This window comes from Salvelinus sp. IW2-2015, unplaced genomic scaffold (genome assembly GCF_002910315.2).
Source record: "Salvelinus sp. IW2-2015 unplaced genomic scaffold, ASM291031v2 Un_scaffold16323, whole genome shotgun sequence".
Taxonomy (NCBI): domain Eukaryota; kingdom Metazoa; phylum Chordata; class Actinopteri; order Salmoniformes; family Salmonidae; genus Salvelinus; species Salvelinus sp. IW2-2015.
In genome coordinates this window covers 557,047-575,897 of record NW_019957534.1, presented here as the reverse complement: position 1 = coordinate 575,897, position 18,851 = coordinate 557,047, and the positions used below count along the sequence as shown (strand labels likewise).

Genomic DNA, 18,851 nt, shown 5'->3' with positions numbered 1-18,851 from the left:
ATATCTTCGTTTCATCAGACCAGAGAATCTTGTTTCTCATGGTCTGAGAGTCTTTATGTGCCTTTTGGCAAACTCCAAGCAGGCTGACATGTGTCTTACTGAGGAGTGTCTTCAGTCTGGCCACTCTGCCATAAAGGCCTGATTGGTGGAGTGCTGCAGAAATGATTGTCCTTCTGGAAGGTTCTCCCATCTCCACAGAGGAACTTTAGAGCTTTGTCAGAGTGACCATCAGGTTCTTGGTAACCTCCCTGACCAAAGCCCTTCTCCCCGATTGTTCAGTTTGGCCTGGCCAAACAGGTAGTTCCAAACTTCTTCCATTTAAGGATGAAGGAGGCCACTGTGTTCTTAGGGACCTTCAATGCTGCAAACATTTTTTGGTTCCTTTCCCCAGATCTGTGCCCCGATGGCAATTCCTTCGACTTCATGGCTTGGTTTTTGCTCTGAAATGCAGTGACAACTGTGGGACCATATATAGACAGGTGTGCCTTTGCAAATCATGTTCAATCAATTGCATTTACCACAGTTGGAGTCCAATCACGTTGTAGAAACATCTCAAGGATGATCAATGGAAACAGGATGCACCTGAGCTCAATTTTGAATCGGGTCTGAATACTTATGTAAATAAGGTAAATTTGCAAACATTTATAAAAACCTGTTTTCACATTGTCAGTATGGGGTATTGTATGTAGATTGCTGAGTTTAAAAAATATATATTTTAGAATAAGGCTGTAACATAATAAAACGTGGAAAAAGTCAAGGGTTCTGAATAGTTTCTGAGGACATACACATATGCTCACTCATACCAACAGATGTTCACACACAAAGCATTTCCTTCACAATGGCTATACATGTCTGGCTCCCGTGAACCAAGACAAAATTCCCTATTGGGGTGAAGGCAGACACTGGTTTTGAAGTCCGCATGCGGGACTACCTCATCACGTGACCATGACTGACTCATGTCCGCTACATTGACCCCCCTTTGACCTCCTCCCCCATGAGAGGTCGCCCCACATTGGGTGCCATTGTAAGACACAGGATATGATCCACAACTATTGTCCAAACTCAAAGTAGACAGCCCTCAGCCCTAAACCCTGTGCCCTGGAATGACGTTCTACATCGTCACATCCAATGGGTGCCTTAATAAATGTCCCTTGCCCAAGCGAGGGAGAGTGATAATCGGAGAGGCCACATCCTTGGTGGAAATCTTGAAGTTGCGCAGACAGACAGATAACCATGGACAAGAAAACAAACTACGGTGCCAGCTATCGATCTTATAATGGTAAACTGGTTGATGTGTACTTTTTATGACTGTCTCGCGCAACGTTATAGCTATCTATCTTGCTCAATGTCAAGCTTGAAAGAAGTTGCCTGGCAACAGCATCACATTTCTACATTGGCAAAGCAGTAATACACTCAGGCAAAATTATTTGTTTTTCACTTGAAGTATACTCACAATAACTAATAGTACTGTATGTAGTATACAGTATGATAGTATGCCATTACGAACACAATTATTAAAGTGGAACTGACAGCATCTTAGAAACATGAAATCTTATTAAAATCTGTTCATATACACCCCCAGGAAGAATATGACACTTAAAAAACAAAAATCTATAGCAATATAGAGGAGGAAAGTGGCCAAGCATTTGGACAATTAATAGATACTGCAGTAAATACAACTTAATAAAAACATCATCCAGGACCGGAGTCTACGCAGACCGGTGCGCCATAGTCAATCAGAGGTACAGTAGCCATATGCAAAAAATGTATTTGCCACAAGGGCCTGCCATCGTTCACTTTGAACTGGAATGTGGGTTTACACGCAGTTCAGTTGCAACAGCACGGCTTTAGATCATTAGAACTCATTTGGCAAAAGCCACAAAATACACTTGAATGTATTTCTGTAAATATGTAGCTAAATACCACGGGAGTCCTCTTATATTTGGGAACTTTACAGTCCTATTTTTAGACCTTTATTTAACTAGGCAAGTCAGTTAAGAACAAATTCTTATTTACAATGATGGCCTACACTATTGCTCAAACAACCATAGAAATGTGGGCTATATTTCTCTATATGCACATCAACAATCAACAAGATCAACAACTAATGCTAGCCAGAGCAAGAGGAGCTAAAATCTAACAAAGAAACATAAGAAAAAAACTCTCAAACCTTTTCAGCTAGTTGGCCATCATAATTGCCTGCCAATGCATACGGAGTGTCCCAACCAAGCACCCAAGCTAACTGGCTAAAGTTGGCTAGCTTTCTAGCTAGCTAGCTACTTCCAGACACAAATGAAAGAACACCTCACTGACCATTTTAGTTGCCCTAGCAGAGCTGGTTAGGCTGTTAGCATGTTATATAGAGTGTCCATGACTAACTATTACTTTTTTTGCCTATGTTTACTGACACCGGTCATATTCAGCAGGTGATAGGTGTTGGTAAATTCATCAGTTATTCTGTGCTCTGGCACACTCAGACAAGKGTGTTCTGAAATCAGAGTAGATAGCTAGCCAGAGTGAATTTGCAAATTAAAGAGATATGCTAACTGGATAYCAGTCGTTCAGTATCGCTAGCTAGCTATCTAGCTAATGTTAGGCTCTGTTTTTTGCTTGCTACATAAATAGATACGCTAGCATATTAGCCACGTTATGACTGACTTGTGATCATTGCACTTGCTAGTTTGATTGTATTGACATTCCCAGCCTTAGGTACATTTGTCKGTTTTTGTCCAAAATACTGAGTCATTGAAACTGAAACAGTTAATCTCGGATGGAGGCAGCAAACAATGTACCAAGCCAGCTGTGATTTACAACCTGATAGCAATATTTTTTGGACTACCATGAAATGTATTGGTCAATTATATGAATCATGCATTGAACTGCATCCATCTATTCTGCCAACAATGCCTTAGTGTACGTCATGGAACGTTGAGTTAAATATAACCTATTTTCAAAACCTCCTATGAAGTTTGTTTTGTAACATAAACAGGGAATTTGGTATATGTGACTGATATTATGATTGTCTGTTTGTTTCATATCTGCAAAGTAGTTCAAATGCTATCAGTTCCGCTTTAATGTTTAGGTAAGGATACATTTGTGAAAAAGAAAGCAAAAAGGAAGAGAGAGGCCCAATTCGGCAGAAATAATCTGTCTCCCTCCAGCAGGTGGTGTTGTTTCGCCCACCAATCACGGAGTTTTTGTATGGAGTCAATTTGAGAGTGTCGAGTTTGGCCAACAAAAACATGTATGGTTTATTTGCTCCGTGAGGTTTATTTGGTCGAATAGACGTTTCGTAATACTTAAATTGTTACGAGTGTACTGATATGAGTAGGACACGTGACATCACAGCAACTCTGACAAGAAAAAAAACGTTGTATAGGAGTTGTCTCGAAATGGCTATGCATATTAATTTCATGAGGCTAAATTAGTAGTATAGCGTCTCGTTATTGAATACCGGCGGTTAACGTCAACAACCGTTATCGAATATTCAGAAATTATTACAATAATGAGATGTATACACCAATCCAAAGACATGATAGGCGGGCTGGACAGTGTCGCTTTGTGGACAACAACTGCCATTGTTAGGGCGGAGAGACACATCAGTATATCCATACTCTTTGGAGAAAGTAGTCCGTATTACATTTGTCCTCCATGATTCGCCGTAGCTTGACTATAAAGCTTGCGTCAGCGGAAGTCCCACCCTCTTCATCCKCTCCTTGCAGGCTGTGTAAGTTGCACATTTTCCATACATACAGAATGGAAAGTAAAATCATTGTTCATCCTTCTTGTAACTGACAAATACGTCCACGACAGAATTAAACAATGATATTAGAAACATTAGTCCACATAATTCGACAGTTATTTGGTTTCCCATTGATTGTTATTAGACTTTAAATATCTGTAAACTAACCCTTGTATTTCTTCCGTGTTCCAGGCTTCAGTCCGCAGACACGGCAAGATGGTGAGGACCGTTTTCGTTACATTTATATATCTATAATTGCACGATAAACACATTTCAATAAGCTAGTGTGAATAAACGAAAATGGGCATAACGTTACCGCTAACGTCTTTGCCGTGTTGCCACAGCTAGTTATGGTAGCTAGCCGAGTAGTCTAATAGCTTGTACGGGCCACAGCCGGTGCGGCCTTAACAATGTGCTAACGTTGGCTACCGCTAACTAACAAACTGAGGTGGTGTAATGTGTCTTTCGTTGACGTGAACTGAAATGTCAACAAATCTAGCGGTAATAATTTGCAGTGAAAGGAATATCTGACTGTCAGCCATGTTCTAGTTAGTATAACTAGCCAATGTTAACTTCGCTAGCCAACAGAGCATGTCTTCGCAAGTTGTCCAAACATCACAGGCTGTCTCGTGCATGTGATGCATTTACACGCTTGCCAGAATAAGGATGGACCTAGTGCTAAGTTTCGATTTAACCAGAATCTTTAGTTCCACCGGTCCACTGACAATCTTCATATTACTTTTACAAAGTTATTCTCCCCGTGTCTAGTTAACCACATTGCTGACAAAGCTAGTTATCATGCCATGTTAAGGTCCTTACGTTGAGGTTACCTCTGATTGGGTGATTATTTGTTGCAGAAAATGGTGAACCTGCTGTGTACTTATTCTTTACCTGTTTAATTTTAGCCACGCAAAATTGAAGAAATCAAAGATTTCCTGCTTACAGCAAGAAGGAAGGATGCCAAGTGTAAGTATTGCGTTGCCCACTTGAGCTACTCTGCTCSTCTGACTTCTGACGGACTAAAGCTTGTGGTATTTATAGTAATTTAAGTAAGCATTTATTTCACTGTTTGCGAAGCATGTGACTAATTTGATTTCTGCACCCACATAGTATTTTGCGTTGAAATTCCAACTGCAAACCATGGTGTTGAATGTTCAGATTCATCTGTATTGTTACTTGTCCCACAGCCGTAAAGATCAAGAAGAACAAGGACAATGTTAAGTTCAAGGTGCGTTGCAGCAGGTACCTGTACACCCTTGTCATCACAGACAAGGAGAAGGCTGAGAAGCTGAAGCAGTCCCTGCCCCCAGGTAAGATTCTCATCTTTCATCACCTCATGTGGTTCACTGTTGGGATAGTAAAACAGATGCATCTTGCGTTTTTATAGGTACGTCTAGAAAGACCTTGAATCCCGAAGAGTAGTGACAATGTCCGGTCTAAAGATGTTGATCTCTTGTCAATGCATAGTGGGCACAAATTTAATGTGGGTATGAAGTAATCCAATTGGTTGCTGTGCAAGTTGTCCAAACACTACATGCTGCTTGGTGCTTGTGGTGCATTTACACGCTTGCCAGAATAAGGATGGGCCTAGTGCTTGGTTTCGACTATCAGAAATTGAGTTCCACCGGTTCACTYACATGTGTATGCCTAAATGTTGACCTTTCAATCTGGACAAAACTGAAACATTGCTTTTAGGGGGGATGGGTTCTGATAGAAAAACACTGCTTGCCTCGAGTTGTCAAATATCAATACCAAATTTAGAGATTGAGCATTCTACTCTTTCCTGAACWCTAGTGTTTCTAGTCATGTTAATAGTTAATTTGTAACTTTACCACTGAAAGTATGCAGTGAGGATGGACACAATGCACATGTAGTTTTTAACCATCTCTCATTTCTCTCTTCAGGTCTGGCTGTGAAGGAGCTCAAGTAGAGGACAGTCTTTGTGTACAGTGAATTGCAATAAAGAGGAAAACCATTTTGTCTTGGTTATGTTGTGCCACTACAGTAAATTGTCTGATATGTAAATGCTTTGTGGCTCATAATTGGAACAAGGCATTAGTGAATGTATGCCGAATTAACTTACTATGGATTCATTTGAAGGGCTGGTTTCCCAGACAGATGAAACCTAGTCCTGGATTTTGGAGAGCTTTCAATGAAAATACTCTGAGTCTAGGACTATGCTTACTCGTCTGAAACTGGCTCTAAAAATTTGAAATGACGTGGCTCTGTGGCGTTGTCAAATCAAAGTTACTGACTACAGATGGGCCCAGTACCAATACTCCAGAAATGATGTAATCAGATTGCAATTGGTGGCTACTAGGGTGGTGACTGCTTACACCTATCCAATCTCTTAGACCTGTGCTTACCTCAAAGAAAGATTCATTTAAACTGAAATATAAAGTCATGTCAACGCTTTTACTGGGTTACAGTTCAAGTAAGGAAATCGGTCACTTGAAAGAATCATTAGGTGCTAATCTGCATTCCACGCAGCCCGGCTGGGGCACAGCTATGGGCGTGTCTGGGGGAGCATAGTCCCACCCACTTGGGATCCAGGTCCAGCCAWTCAAAATGGGTTTTCCCCCACAAAGGGGCTTTAATAGAGATGATCTAGTTTCATCAGCTGTCTGSGTGGCTGGTCTCAGACAGTCCCACAGGTGATGCGGGGGTCCTGGGCTGGCGTGGTTACCTGCGGTTGTGATGCCGGTTAGACGTACTGACAAATTCTCTAAAATGACAGATGTGGCTTATGGTGGAGAAATAAACAACCTTTTTTTTTCCCTTCACTTTTTCTCCCCAATTTGTACTTAGTCATGTTCCATTGCTGCACCTCCCCTACAGACCCAGGAGAGGCGACAGTTGAGAGCCATGTGTCTTCTGAAACATGACCTTAGACTGCTGCTCCACTTGGGAGGCCCAAACATTCAATTCACTGACAACAGCTCTAGTACACATGCATGCCAATTGCATGTGCTCTCAAAACTAGAGACATCAGTGGCATTATCTTGTGCACATTTTAGTGTCCTTATATTGTCCCAGCACAAGGTGTGCCTGTGTAATGATATTGTTTAATCAGCTTCTTGATATGCCGCACTTGTCAGGTGGATGGATTATCTTGTTAAAGGACAAATGCTCACTAACGAGGATGTWAAAAAAAAAAGAGAGAAATAAGCTTTTGCTTATGGAACAATTCTGGAATCTTTTAATTCTGTTCATGAAACATGGGACCAACACTTTATATTTTTGTTCAGTATAGTAATAAGCTGAAGCACAGCTTCACAGCTTTTTTTGCCTAAATTGTATACTAGGGGAAAAAATACGCATTTGCACACTGAGTTATGCTGATCCTGGAATTGACCTGGGCCTGGTTTCCTGATAGCAATGGAATTTGGGTGTATGAGTTTTAACATGCATCTTACTTTTCCAACACTAGTTTACCCAATGGCATTTCATACCTTAGGGACAAGAATATTATAATAGATGTAGACTATTATAGTACTCTTCTGATGGCTAGAGTTGTAAGGAAAGTGAATGTCTGCATGCTAATTGTGGCCTTTATTGAGTTAAGTTTGGCAGGCTGAATTCCTTAAGCATGATTAACTAAAGAACAGGCAGTGTATGGGTAAAATTGTGGATTTCTATACCAGCTGTCAGACCAGTGCATAGTGATAATCAGTCTCATAAGACTCATCCTCTTCATAGAACATTCACAATCAGTCTCATAAGACTCATCCACTTCATAGAACATTCACAATCAGTCTCATAAGACTCATCCACTTCATAGAACATTCACAATCAGTCTCATAAGACTCATCCACTTCATAGAACGTTCACGTTGTTTTTTACAGCAGGCTCATTAATGTTGTACAGTGTTTTCATTTATTGGACACTGTTGGAATGACCATAGCATTGGTTACTGTCTACAACAAAGTAGACTAGACCACTCACCACTGATCTGCTTGGATACAAAGTTTTGCATCCCAAATGGCACCCTATTCCAAATATAAAACAACTTTATGAGAATCCTATTTCCCATATTATATAGGGTGTTCGCAATAGGGGAATTGTCTCTTCTGGTTTTGGAGAACCCGCTATGGATGCTGTCAACACTGGGGCAAAGCTGATTGCAGACTGAAGACTAGGCCAAATATTGAAAATGCAAATCTTATACAGAAGCAATTTTCTGAGGTACAGTGCATTCGGAAAGTTTTCAGACCTCTTGACTTTTTCCAAATTTTGTTACTTTACAGCCCTATTCTAAAATTGATGAAATAGTTTTTCCCCCCTGCCTCAATCTACACACAATACCCCATAATGACAAAGCATGTTTGCTCATTTATAAAAAATACTTTGTTGAAGCACCTCAGGTTGTATGGGGAGTGTCGCTGTACAGCTATTTTCAGGTCTCCAGAGATTTTTGATGTGGTTCAAGTCTGGGCTCTGGCTGGGCCACTCAAGMACATTTGTCCCTGCAGGGCCACACCCAGTGACTGTCCAGCTTTGCCAACGACCTTTCTTTCTCAGGGGGCTGTAAACCCAGACCAGCTCACCAGACTCAAAGTGCCTCCCCCAGGTGTGCACATTATTGTTTATTTTCTGCCTCACACCTGCGCTCATAAGCTGGTCATTGGCGAAAGTGTGGGCTGTGTCCAGGTGGTCCTGGAGTCTCCTGGCATATTCCATGAACGCCATATCTGCAGGGGTGCGGATCTTTGGACAGTAGTGCAGCATGCCATGAGGACCATGGGCAGCTGCTTGTCTCGGTCACGCTGGTGTTTAGGAGATGATGGCTAGCTGCTGTGCAAGCATTTTGTTGGGAGTGCTCCATGAGGCCATCGCTTTGTGGGTGAAGTGGGGTGTTGCGGGTCTTGTGCATACCCAGCAGCTCACACATGGTGGTGGTGAACACACGGGACTCAAAGTTTCTGCCTTGGTCGCTCTAAATGGACACCGCCGCGCCAAACCTGCTGAACATACCCGCTGTGAGGGCATAGACTATGGTCTTTGCTTTCTGGTCAGGCAGAGCGTAGCTCTCGGGTCATTTTATGAAATAGTCCAATAACTATGTACACAGCCTCAATTCGTCAGGGCATGGACTACAAGGTGTCAGAAACGTTCCACAGAGATGCTGGCCCATGTTGACTCCAATGCTTCCCACAGTTGTGTCAAAGCTGAATGTCCTTTAGGTGGTGAACCATTCTTGATACACACGGGAAACTGTTGAGCATGAAAAACCCAGTGTAACTTTAGACCGTCCCCTCGCCCCGACACGGGCGCGAACCAGGGACCCTTTGCACACATCAACAACAGTCACCCACGAAGCGTCGTTACCCATCGCTCCACAAAAGCCGCGGCTCATGCAGAGCAAGGGGAAACCCTACTTCAAGTCTCAGAGCAAGTGACGTAACCGATTGAAACGTTATTAGCGCGTACCCGCTAACTAGCTAGCCATTTCACATCCATTACACCAGCAGCGTTGCAGTTCTTGACACACTCAAACCGGTGTGCCTGTCACCTACTACCATGCCCTGTTCAAAGGCACTTCAAACTTTTGTCTTGCCCATTCACCCTCTGAATGGCACACATACACAATCCATGTCTCAATTGTCTCAAGGCTTGAAAATAATTAGTTAACCTGTCTCCTCCCATTCATCTTCGCTGATTAAAGTGGATTTAACAGGTGACATCAATAAGAGATCATAGCTTTCACCTGGATCCACCTGGTCAGTCTATGTCGTGGAAAGAGCAGGTGTTCCTAATGTTTTGTCCATTCAGTGTATATATATTTATATTCTAGTTTTTGACATTACTCATTCTGATATTTCTTAATTTACCTTTTTTTTGGTGGATTAAAAAAAAATGTGCTAGGTATTACTGCATCAATTTTTGGAGCTAGAAGCACAAGCATTTCGCTGCACCTGAGGTAACATCTGCAAATCCGTGTACATGACCAATAAACTTTGATTTGATTTGTTGCTTATACATTGTTTTTACATTCAGGAAAAAAATAACATCTTATTAAAATATGTCRATCTTTAGCCTATAAGTTGCATCTTTCCATGCCATACTTTTTCCCATTTTACTTATTTTCATTAGACTACCATTCAGGTTCTTGGCTAATGTCTATGGTCCCTGCAGGTTCTGCGCGCCTTCGCCTCGTGTCCCGTGCCCCTTATTCATGCGCGCTCCCGTATAGGGACAGTGCTTGTCTGTGGAGGGATCGCTCAAATGTGAAAGACTGGACCAGCGGACAGGATGGCCGTGGCTGAAACGGCGTGCTAATTTTATTCTTCACAGATAATCTTGGGATGCTTTCCTTTAACGACTTCCCTGCATCTTTTGTCTACTGTGCGTGTCAACGGGTTTACATTATCCAGCATGCTTTTCCATAATAATAGCTTATTATTGCTTTGTTACAAAAGACGGGACTGATGAGGATACTTCCAACAGCAGATGAGCTGTCTGTTTACTAAAGACAATAAACGAACTCTACTAGATCTTGGATAACAAAACTAGTGCCGGGATGTCTTCGATACGGGATGATTATATTGCACCTTGGTGGACTTATTGGCTACACAATTTTCCTCATGTCAACCTGAACTTCCAGCCCATCGATAACACCTTCACCCCCCAGGATCAGAACTACCAGCAGGTTAGTTGTGCAGACTCAGATTTGACCCACGCCGGGTCTCATAAACTGTATCCCAAACGGAACCTTATTTATTAGTGCACCACTTTTCACCAGGACGCATAGAGCTCTGGTCAAAACAAGGGTTTAAATAAATATATGTGATGTGTTATTGGATGTGGTCTAAACCCCAAAAATATCCCCTTCCATCAGGATGATCAAATTAACCAATTGCTGAATCTGATCATTTCTGCCAACAGCAGKAGTTTGATAGGCCTATAGGACAGTCTGCAATGCACTGTTTATTTGGAACATTACATTTAATCTGTGTTATTACAAATAATATCATGTCATTTCTGGGCTACTCTATATCTCAGCTGACTATTCTCAAATGTCTATTATAAACTGGGTGGTTTGAGCCCGGGATGCTGATTGGCTGACAGCAGTGGTATATCAGACCATATATGACAAAACATTTATTTTAACTGCTCTAATTACGTTGGTAACCAGTTTATTATAGCAATAAGGCAACTCTGGGTTTTTTGATATATGGCCAATATACCATGGCTAAGAGCTGTGTCCAGGCACACCGTGTTGTGTCGCGCTAAGGAACAGCCCTTAGCCATGGTAAATTGGCCATATACCACACCCCCTCGGGCCTTAATTCTTAAGTATCTTGCTGAAAAAGTTGGGAACCCCCAGCATGTTTCTATGGCTTAATCCCAAATGCCACCCTACTATTCCTTATATAGGGCAGTACTTAATGAAAGTAATCCTGTGTGAACATCAGACTCAGTATATTTCAAATGTATCTTGCAATCACACATACATAACACAGTTGATGCGTGTAGTTTTTACAATAGTAGAAATCTGTTTAGCTTTTGGCTTGGGTTAAACTACAGAGACCGTGCACATTGTTTCCTCAAACCTCTAAATGGCTACTCAAGCCTTGGGATGAGTAATGTTTCAGCTGTTACTTTCCACCAAGACTGGGTTTATTTCAACGATTCTGTTATTTTCTATAGTGTACAGTCAGTGTAGAGTAGACAGTCTAAAATAGGGACGGACACCATACAGTACTTTTTTAAAGCAGCTATAGTGAGACACCCACTCTATGTCTGCTGGTTGTAATTAAGTCGTTATTGTGGAACCTTTGCTCTGGGGGTGAACAAGTTTAATGGGAAAGCGTAAGGAAGAGAGAAAGGGATAGTGAGCGAGCAGAGAGGGGGTAGAGAGATGGGGAGAGAAAGAGGGAGAGGAGCTATGTAGGTCCAGTGTGGCTCAGTTGGTAGCGCGTAGCATTTGCAACGTCAGGGTTGTGGGTTTGATTCCTACGGGGCACCAGTATGAACAAATATGGAATTGTATACACTCACTACTGTAAGTTGCTTTGGATAAGAGCGTCTGCTAAAATACCCACAGTTGAAATCAGAAGTTTACCTACACCTTAGCCAAATACATTTAAACTATGTTTTTCACAATTCCTGACATTTAATCCTAGTAAAAATTCCCTGTTTTAGGTCAGTTAGGATCACCACTTTATTTTAAGAATGTGACATGTCAGAATAATAGTAGAGAGAATAATTTATTTCAGCTTTCATTTCTATCATCACATTSCCAGTGGGTCAGAAGTTTACATACACTCAATTAGTCAACTCAGCAAAAAAAGAAACGTCCTCTCACTGTCAACTGCGTTTATTTTCAGCAAACTTAACATGTGTAAATATTTGTATGAACATAACAAGATTCAACAACTGAGACATAAACTGAACAAGTTCCACAGACATGTGACTAACAGAAACGTAATAATGTGTCCCTGAACAAAGGGGGGGGCAAAATCAAACGTAACAGTCAGTATCTGGTGTGGTCACCAGCTGCATTAAGTACTGCAGTGCATCTCCTCCTCATGGACTGCACCAGATTTGCCAGTTCTTGCTGTGAGATGATACCCCACTCTTCCACCAAGGCAACTGCAAGTTCCCGGACATCTCTGGGGGGAATGGCCATAGCCCTCACCCTCCAATCCAACAGGTCCAAGACGTGCTCAATGGGATTGAGATCAGGGCTCTTCGCTGGCCATGGCAGAACACTGACATTCCTGTCTTGCAGGAAATCACACACAGAACGAGCAGTATGGCTAGTGGCATTGTCATGCTGGAGGGTCATGTCAGGATGAGCCTGCAGGAAGGGTACCACATGAGGTAGGAGGATGTCTTCCCTGTAACGCACAGCGTTGAGATTGCCTGCAATGACACTCCGCCCCAGACCATGACGGACCCTCCACCTCCAAATCAATCCCGCTCCAGAGTACAGACCTCAGTGTAACGCTCATTCCTTCGGCGATAAATGCGAATCCGACCATCACCCCTGCTGAGACAAAACCGCAACTCGTCAGAGAAGAGCACTTTTTCCCAGTCCTGTCTGGTCCAGCGATGGTGGGTTTGTGCCCATAGGCGACGTTGTAGCCAGTGATGCCTGCCTTACAACAGGCCTACAAGCCCTCAGTTCAGCCTCTCTCAGCCTATTGCGGACAGTCTGAGCACTGATGGAGGGATCGTGCGTTCCTGGTGTAACTCGGGCAGTTGTTGTTGCCATCCTGTACCTGTACCGCAGGTGTGATGTTCGGATGTACTGATCCTGTGCAGGTGTTGTTACACGTGGTTTGCCACTGCAAGGACGATCAGCTGTCCGTCCTGTCTTAGCGCTGTCTAAGGCGTCTCACAGTACGGACATTGACATTTATTGCCCTGGCCACATCTGCAGTCCTCATGCCTCCTTGCAGCATGCCTAAGGCACGTTCACACAGATGAGCAGGGACCCTGGGCATCTTTCTTTTGGTGTTTTTCAGAGTCAGTAGAAAGGCCTCTTTAGTGTCCTAAGTTTTCATAACTGTGACCTTAATTGCCTACCGTCTGTAAGCTGTTAGTGTTTTAATGGCTGTTCCACAGGTGCATGTTCATGAATTGTTTATGGTTCATTGAACAAGCATGGGAAACAGTGTTTAAACCCTTTACAATGAAGATCTGTGAAGTTATTTGGATTTTTATGAATTATCTTTGAAAAGACAGGGTCCTGAAAAAGGGACGTTTATTTTTTAGCTTTTTGCTTATTTGGTAGCATTGCCGAAAATTGTTTAACTTGGGTCTAACGTTTCGGGTAGCCTTCCACAAGCTTCCCTCAATAAGTTGGGGGAATTTTGGCCCATTCTGAGTCAGTAACTGAGTCAGGTTTGTCAGCCTCCTTGCTTGCACATGCTTTTCTGCCCACAAATTTTCTATAGGATTGAGGTCAGGGCTTTGTGATGGCCACTCCAATACCTGACTTTGTTGTCCTTAAGCCATTTTGCCACAACTTTGGAAGTATGCTTGGGGTCATTGTCCATTTGGAAGACCCATTTGCGACCAAGCTTTAACTTCCTGACTGATGTCTTCAGATGTTCGTTCAATACATCCACATAATTTTCGTTCCTCACGATGCCATCTATTTTGTGAAGTGCACCAGTCCCTCCTGCAGCAAAGCACCTCCACAACATTGATGCTGCCACCCCCGTGCTTCACGGTTGGGATGGTGTTCTTCGGGTTGCAAGCCTCCCCCTTTTTTCTCCAAACATAATGATGGTCATTATGGCCAATAGTTCTATTTTTGTTTCATCAGACCAGGGGACATTTCTCCAAAAAGTACAATCTTTGTCCCCATGTGCAGTTGCAAACCGTAGTCTGGCTTTTTTATGGTGGTTTTGGAGCAGTGGCTTCTTCCTTGCTGAGCGGCCTTTCAGGTTATGTCGATATAGGGCTCGTTTTTATTATTGTGGATATAGATACTTTTGTACCTGTTTCCTCCAGGATCTTCACAAGGTCCATTGCTGTCGTTCTGGGATTGATTTGCACTTTTCACACCAAAGTACGTTCATCTCTAGGAGACAGAACGCGTCTCCTTCCTGAGCGGTATGATGGCTGCGTGGTCCCATGGTGTTTATACTTGCGTACTATTGTTTGTACAGATGAACGTGGTACCTTCAGGTGTTTGAAAATTGCTCCCAAGGATGAACCAGACTTGTGGAGGTCTACAATTGTTTTTCTGTGGTTTTGGTAGATTTCTTTTGATTTTCCCATGAAGTCAAGCAAAGAGGCACTGAGTTTGAAGGTAGGCCTTGAAATACATCCACAGGTACACCTCCAATTTACTCAAATTATGTCAATTAGCCTATCAGAAGCTTCTAAAGCCATTTCCTAGCTGTTTAAAGGCACAGTCAACTTAGTGTATGTTAACTTCTGACCCACTGGAATTGTGATACAGTGAACTATAAGTGAAATAATCTGTCTGTAAACAATTGTTGGAAATATTCCTTGTGTCATGCACAAAGTAGATGTCCTAACCGACTTGCCAAAACTATAGTTTGTGAACAAGAAATAGTTGGAGTGGTATGAAAAATGAGTTTTAATGACTCCAACCTAAGTGTATGTAAACTTCTGACTACTGTACATACAGTGCATTTGGAAAGTATTCAGACCCCTTGACTTTTTGCTCGTTTTGTTATGTTTTCGCCTTATTCTAAAATGGATACAAAAACAAAATCCTAGTCAATCAATACACAATACTCCACAATGACAAACAAAAACTGGTTTGTTGAAAGGTTTGCTAATTTATTACAAATACAAAACGGAAATATCACATTTACTTACCTTTTCAAAACCTATACTCAGTACTTTGTTGAAGCACCTTCTTGGGTATGACACTACAAGCTTGGCACACCTGTATTTGGGGAGTTTCTCCCATTCTTCTGTGCAGATCCTCTCAAGCTCTGTCAGGTCGGATGGGGAGCATCGCTGCACTGCTATTTTCAGGTCTCTCCAGAGATTTTCAATCAGGTTCAAGTCCGGGCTCTGGCTGGGTCACTCAAGAACATTCAGAAACTTGTCCCGTAGACCCATGGGGTGGTGCACAATTGGCCCAGCGTCTTCCAGGTTAGTGGAGGGTTTGGCTGGCAGGGATCTCCTTGTCCCGTTGTGCACTAGCGACTCCTGGGGCGGGCCGGGTGCAGTATACGCTGACACAGTCTCCAGGTGTACAGTGTTTCCTCCGACACATTGGTGCGGCTGGCTTCCGGGTTAAATGGGCATTGTGTCAAGAAACAGTGCGGCTTGGTTGGGTTGTGTTTCGGAGGGCGCACGGCTCTTGACCTTTGCCTCTCCCGAGTCTGTACGGGAGTTGCCGTGATGAGACAAGACTGTAACTACCAATTGGGGAGAAAAGGGGGTAAACATTTATTTTAAATAAAAGTATGATGGAGGCCTCTGTGTTCTTGGGGACCTTCAATGCTGCATTCATTTTTTGGGTACCCTTCCATAGCTCTGTGCCTTGACACAATGCTGTCTCTGAGCTTTACAGACAATTCCTTRGACCTCATGGCTTGGTTTTTGCTCTGACTTGGACTGTCAACTGTGCGACCTTATATAGACAGTTGTGTGCCTTTCCGAATCATGTCCAATCAATTGCATGTATCACAGGTGGACTCCAATCAAGTTGTAGAAACGTCTCAAGGCTGATCAAAGGAAACAGGATGCACCTGAGTTCAATTTCGAGTCTCATAGCGAAGGGTCTGAATACTTATGTAAATAAGGTATTTCTGTTTTTCATTTGTAATACATTTAGAAAAAAAAACTTTTTCACTTCGTCATTATGGGGTATTGTGTGTAGGTTGATGAGGAAAAAAATAGACAAACATTGGCAGTAGACTGACCTTACAGAAGAGCTCAGTGACTTTCAACGTAGCACTGTCATAGGATGCCACCTATCCAACAAGTCAGTTTGTCAAATGTTTGCCCTGCTAGAGCTGGCCCGGTCAACTGTAAATACTGTTATTGTGAAGTGGAAACGTCTTAGAGGAACAACGGCTCAGCCACAAAGTGGTAGGCCACACAAGCTCACAGATCAGGACAGCTGAGTGTTGTGACACTCCCTACCAAGTTCCAAACTGCCTCTGGAAGCAACGTCAGCACAAGAACTGTTTGTCGGGAGCTTCATGAAATGGGTTTCCATGGCCGATTAGCCGCACAAGCCTAAGATCACCATGTGCAATGCCAAGCGTCAGCTGGAGTGGTGTAAAGCTCGCCGTATTTGACTCTAGAGCAGTAGGAACGTGTTCTCTGGAGAGATGAATCACCCTTCACCATCTGGCAGTCCGACGGACGAATCTGGGTTTGGCGGATGCCGGAAGAACGCTACCTGCCCCAATGCATAGTGCCAACTGTAAAGTTTGGTGGATGAGGAATAATGGTCTGGGGCTGTTTTTCATGGTTCGGGCTAGGCCCCTTAGTTCCAGTGAAGGGAAATCTTAACGCTATAGCACACAATGACATTCTGGACGATTCTGTGCTCCAACTTTGTGGCAACAGTTTGGGGAAGGCCCTTTCCTGTTTCAGAATGACAATGTCCCTGTGCACAAAGCGAGGTCCATACAGAAATGGCTTGTCGAGATCGGTGTGTTAGAACTTGACTGGCCTGCACAGAGTCCTGACCTCAACCCCATCGAACACCTTTGGGATGAATTGGAACGGCGATTGCGAGCCAGGCCTAATAGCCCAACATCAGTGCCCGACCTGACTAATGCTCTTGTGGCTGAATGGAAGCAAGTCCCTGCAGCAATGTTCCAACATCTAGTGGAAAGCCTTCCCAGAAGAGTGGATGCTGTTATAGCAGCAAAGGGTGGACCAACTCCATATTAATGCCCATGATTTTGGAATGAGATGTTTGATAAGCAGGTGTCCACATACTTTTGGTCATGTAGTATACATTTATCCCTATTAATTTCTCCTGAGACCAGATAGGCCCAACAACCATTCCCTTCCGAATCCCACCCTCGCACTGTCAGTGAATCCACAGAGCACTTAACACTATGAAGGAAATGGCTGTGGTATGAGAGAGAGAGAAAGAGAGAGGGGGAGAGAGATGGGGATAGGGAGAGAAACCACTCCTCAGCGCTCCGAACTGACCGTGGTATGAGTGAGAGCGAGAGAGGGGGAGAGAGTGCTGGTCTCTGTAGCTGTCTGTTTCCATTAGCTGTGACAGCGTGGGGAGAGGGGAAAGTCAGGGCTGCTAGGGGTGGGAGGAGAGAGGATGAAGGATCTCCATGGGAGACCACTGAATCCTGCTGCTACGACCATCAACCACCACCATGCAGCCTGATAGCCCATAGCGAGGGGTGGAACTTTAGAGCACAATGCTACACTAGCCTTCCACACGCACGCGAACATACACACACGTACAGACACACAGAAGGTACGCTAGCTGGTCACACGCTACTATCTCAATCTATCCCTGTGTACTAGGCTTCTTGCATTAATGCTGCAATTTGAAGGCAATAAATTGACACAGTAGTCAGACCATAACATTCCATAAGTTGTGGCGCTCATGGTGATTATTGATCACTACAGCTGCTTTGACCATGCTATTACTGGTGATAATCAGTGGAACTGATGGACACTGAAGATCACTAGTCCCTCTTTATTATCGCTTAATGGCAGGTCAGTGACCATATTGAAAGAGAATTGACTCCAATCGGCCTACTCGCCCACCAATGCATTGTGGAACCGGTTATGCACTACTCTATCTGGCACCAAGAGCCGGAGTAAGTCAATAATGTGTCTAAATGTATCCACATACAGGCCTCTCTGTACTGTATTGTACTGTATTGAATACAGTTGTACTGTCTAAATGTATCCACATACAGGCCTTCTTTGTATGTATTGTACTGTATTTACTGGTATTGACATACAGTTGTACTGTCTAAATGTATCCACATACAGGCCTCTCTGGTACGTATTGTACTCTATTGAATACAGTTGTACTGTCTAAATGTATCCACATACAGGCCTCTCTGTACTGTATTGTACTGTATTGAATACAGTACAACTGCTGGTTGGTTGAGGATAGGATTCCTTTCTACAGACAGTGCTATGGTGACCGAACAAACTTTTAGCCTATTCAACGTAGAAAGCTTAGTGTTAGACGATAAAGAATTCAAATTAGGAAACAAGACGGTTTCCAATTCTCTCTACTCAGTTTGAGCAGATATTGCTGTCATCGATCTCTCCACACAGTCAGTCTGTAGAGGGAGCTTATTGAGTGGCTCCCCATGCATGGCTCAGACTCCATGTCAGAATGAGCCGTAATTGGCCAGTTTGAGCAGAGCCAATGTTTGTGAATTCCTCCGGTTGGCTGGTTGGCTGTGGTCCACAGAAGAATGAAGTGGAATTCAAGGGTCACGGTCTTAGTGAGGGCTGCTTTCTTTCTGTTGGGTTTAGTATGTGTGTATTATGGAAAGGATTGCTGATTCTCAAGTATGCCTGGCCTGTAGATTCTCACCCTCCATTGGACAGAAAGAACACTGCTGATCATATGAATCACCTGACCTGAGAAATMAATGAACTGCAGAATGTTCCTCAATGGTAATTTATCCTAATGCTCTTCGGACAAAAATATTGT

The 18,851-nt window shown here is 43.1% G+C and overlaps 2 protein-coding genes across 3 annotated transcripts in view; both read left to right on the top strand.

The window, feature by feature from the left end:
* Window positions 1-3,658: 3,658 nt before the first annotated feature.
* Window positions 3,659-5,717, top strand: LOC111978593 (large ribosomal subunit protein eL38). The gene is made up of 5 exons (XM_024146204.2): window positions 3,659-3,727; window positions 3,935-3,961; window positions 4,648-4,708; window positions 4,930-5,052; window positions 5,647-5,717. Exons 2-5 carry the CDS (start codon window positions 3,959-3,961, stop codon window positions 5,670-5,672), a joined length of 213 nt encoding a protein of 70 aa, XP_024001972.1. The 5' UTR covers window positions 3,659-3,727; window positions 3,935-3,958; the 3' UTR covers window positions 5,673-5,717.
* A 4,226-nt stretch (window positions 5,718-9,943) lies between these two features.
* Window positions 9,944-18,851, top strand: part of ttyh2 (tweety family member 2) — a 119,710-nt gene continuing 110,802 nt past the window's right edge. The window contains exon 1 of one of the 2 annotated variants that reach the window (XM_070442578.1): window positions 9,944-10,391. In XM_070442578.1, coding sequence (XP_070298679.1) covers window positions 10,263-10,391 — 129 coding nt within the window. In that variant the 5' untranslated portion in view covers window positions 9,944-10,262. The remainder of the gene's footprint in view (window positions 10,392-18,851) is intronic. The other variant, XM_024146202.2, reaches the window with a different exon arrangement.

Coding starts and splice junctions, on each gene's coding strand:
- LOC111978593 (XM_024146204.2), top strand. Junction 4,709..4,929: donor AAGAAGGAAGGATGCCAAGT/GTAAGTATTGCG, acceptor CTTGTCCCACAG/CCGTAAAGATCAAGAAGAAC. Junction 5,053..5,646: donor GAAGCAGTCCCTGCCCCCAG/GTAAGATTCTCA, acceptor TTCTCTCTTCAG/GTCTGGCTGTGAAGGAGCTC.